Source organism: Thermobia domestica, chromosome 9 (assembly GCF_964235325.1).
Source record: "Thermobia domestica chromosome 9, izTheDome1.hap1.1, whole genome shotgun sequence".
NCBI lineage: Eukaryota > Metazoa > Arthropoda > Insecta > Zygentoma > Lepismatidae > Thermobia > Thermobia domestica.
In genome coordinates, this window is record NC_137462.1 from 112,769,386 (window position 1) to 112,772,005 (window position 2,620).

Below are 2,620 nucleotides of genomic sequence, written 5' to 3' on the forward strand. Positions count from 1 at the left end.
GTGAATACTTAACAGAAACTATGAAGCCTTAGGCATAGATGCAGTCCTAAACTTAAAATGAAGTTTACTACAAATAAAGCAAAGAATAATATCACTACACAGTACAGTACTATTCATTCAAACAATAGAATTATATATATATATATATATATATATATATATATATATATATATATATATATATATATATATATATATATATATATATATATATATATATATATATATGTACCAAGGTATTAAGCTCATACAAAAGGAAAACTCCTATTAAATTATGCCAAAAGTATTTTTCCTTGTTTGGTTTTTTGTTATAAATGCTCTCATTACGTCTTTCAAGTTCAGTGCATCCAGGAGTGTTCTATGCACATGACACACTGCCAGGTTGTTCAGTCTCTTTTGTGTCATTGAAGACCGTAGATAGGTTTTCAATCTTCGAAAAGCACTGAAACTTCTTTCTGCTTCGCACGAAGAGCCCGGTACAATTAACAGTAAACGTACAAGCATTTCAACTTGTGAGAACATTGCGCGAACTTCAGGAGGTATTGTCCTGAGCGTTTCAACAACTGCATTAACACTTTTGCAATTGTAAGTCTTTCTGAACATTTGTAACTCTATCTGTAGGTCATTTGGGCATAGTTCTGGGTACTTCTTAATTATGTCATTTATTTTAGTGCAATGCATAAGACAATCTTCCAATTTCCCTACTTCGTTCATTCCATCCTGATCAAACCGCAATGACAGCGCTGTAACTGCAGTATCAACTACTCTATAGAACTCTTGTCGATAATATTCCTCTGCTGTGGTACTAGTGTGTACAAAACCACCACCTAGGCGAGCAGGAATCTGTCTCCTTCTAGGTAACTGGAGAGGTGTCAGCCCATTCTGAGTAATTTCCTTCTCACAGTCTTTCCACAAGTCCTGAAATGCTTCTTCAGACCTGAGAGTCTGTAACTCACTTGTAACTATTGTAACAGCTTCTTTCATACCACTTATACTCTGCTGCCTACCTTGCAATGCCTGGTTTAATCTCTCCAGAATTTCAATTACCTTTTCAGCTATTAGCAGTCCAAGGAACACTTCTCCCTGCTCCAATTTTACAAGAAGCCCACATGCAGAATCACTGTTGAAGTCATTTGACTGGGTAACATTTTCTAATGTTTCCAAAATCTGTCCGTATTGTACAATAACAGCGTGAATTTGACGGCCACGCACAGTCCATCTAGTTGGACACAGGGGTCTTAACTTTCTTATGTTATTTTCTTCCATCTCTTGGTTGCAACACACATTCTGGAATTCTCTTTTCAGTTTAAGTGATTCTGAAAACATGACACCTACTTCATGGGCTGTTAATATTGCACTCTTCACCACAATACTGGATTCACATGCTTCTTTACTTACAAGATTTACACAGTGAGCCCCGCAGTGAACAAATGTAGCTAGAGGTTGGTTTTCCCTAATTATTGATTGAACACCTTTCACTTTACCACTCATATTGCTTGCACCATCATATGCTTGACCTCTAAGTAATGACAATGGTAAGTCCAGTCTTTTCAAAACATCCAACAGCAGAGATGATATTGCCTGTCCTGTTGTAGTATCTGTCTCATAAAATCCAATAAAGGCTTCCACAGGATGAAGATCTTGATCGACATAGCGTATGCATATACTTTCCTGCTCATTTCCAGATATATCTCTTGTACCATCACACACTAGTCCGAAGATTCCATTTCGTGACTTCTTAATTTTGTTAATGATTTCCCTTACAATGAAATTTGACAAAATTGTCAATATTTCATTCTGCGTGTCGAAATTCGTCCATGTTGTTGAATTATTGAACCATTCACGAACTTCCGGAATATCATTTCCCCTCAGTTTCAGCAACTCTTGAAAATTACCTTCATTATTCTTGTGTCCTCTTAATGGCATACCCTGTCTAGCTAGATAAACAATAGTGCTTATTATTACACTGAGACATTTCCTGGCCTTCTCCTGGGATGCTTTACACTGAGAAGAAAGCTGAATTTCAATGGGATTTTTCATCTGATGGAAGCTCATTACTGCCTGCTGATGAGAGTGTGATTTGCTGTGTGTTGAAAATTTCTCTCCTGCTTTTTTCCAGTTGAAAAAGCCGGTTTTTGAGAATGCATCTTCACACTTGGACATCATTTTCTTCTCAGCACAAGTGTCCACATACTTTGTGCAATAAAAGCACAGAACACCATCACTTTTACGTTTGTCTTGGTGAAGCCATGGGAAGTTCTTATACCACTGTGAAAGAAAACGTTAGTCCGTTGCCATAGAAACCGCCGTTTCCAGGGCAACAGATAATGTCACGGTTAGCCAATATTGAAAGAAAACGTAAAAAAAAAAATAAACGAAGATAAAAGAGCTAAGCGCAATGTAGAGGAGTCGCTACAATTTAATTCTCTTTTACGAGGACGATTTACGAAACATCGTCTACTAATTGAAATCATGATTATTCTCCAATAAAGTAACTTCCAATAAACCTTTTGTTATTGTTAATTATTCCATATCGGACTCCCGAAGAAAACTCACTGAAACAACTTATTGACCGTGCCAATAGCGACTACTCTGTCATGACTCCGTTTTCTTTCATTTA

General features: G+C 36.8%; 1 protein-coding gene across 1 annotated transcript; it reads right to left on the reverse strand.

The window, feature by feature from the left end:
* Positions 1-267: 267 nt before the first annotated feature.
* Positions 268-2,166, reverse strand: LOC145660964 (zinc finger MYM-type protein 1-like). The gene has a single exon (XM_081726412.1). It carries the CDS (start codon positions 2,164-2,166, stop codon positions 268-270), a length of 1,899 nt encoding a protein of 632 aa, XP_081582538.1.
* Positions 2,167-2,620: the final 454 nt, after the last annotated feature.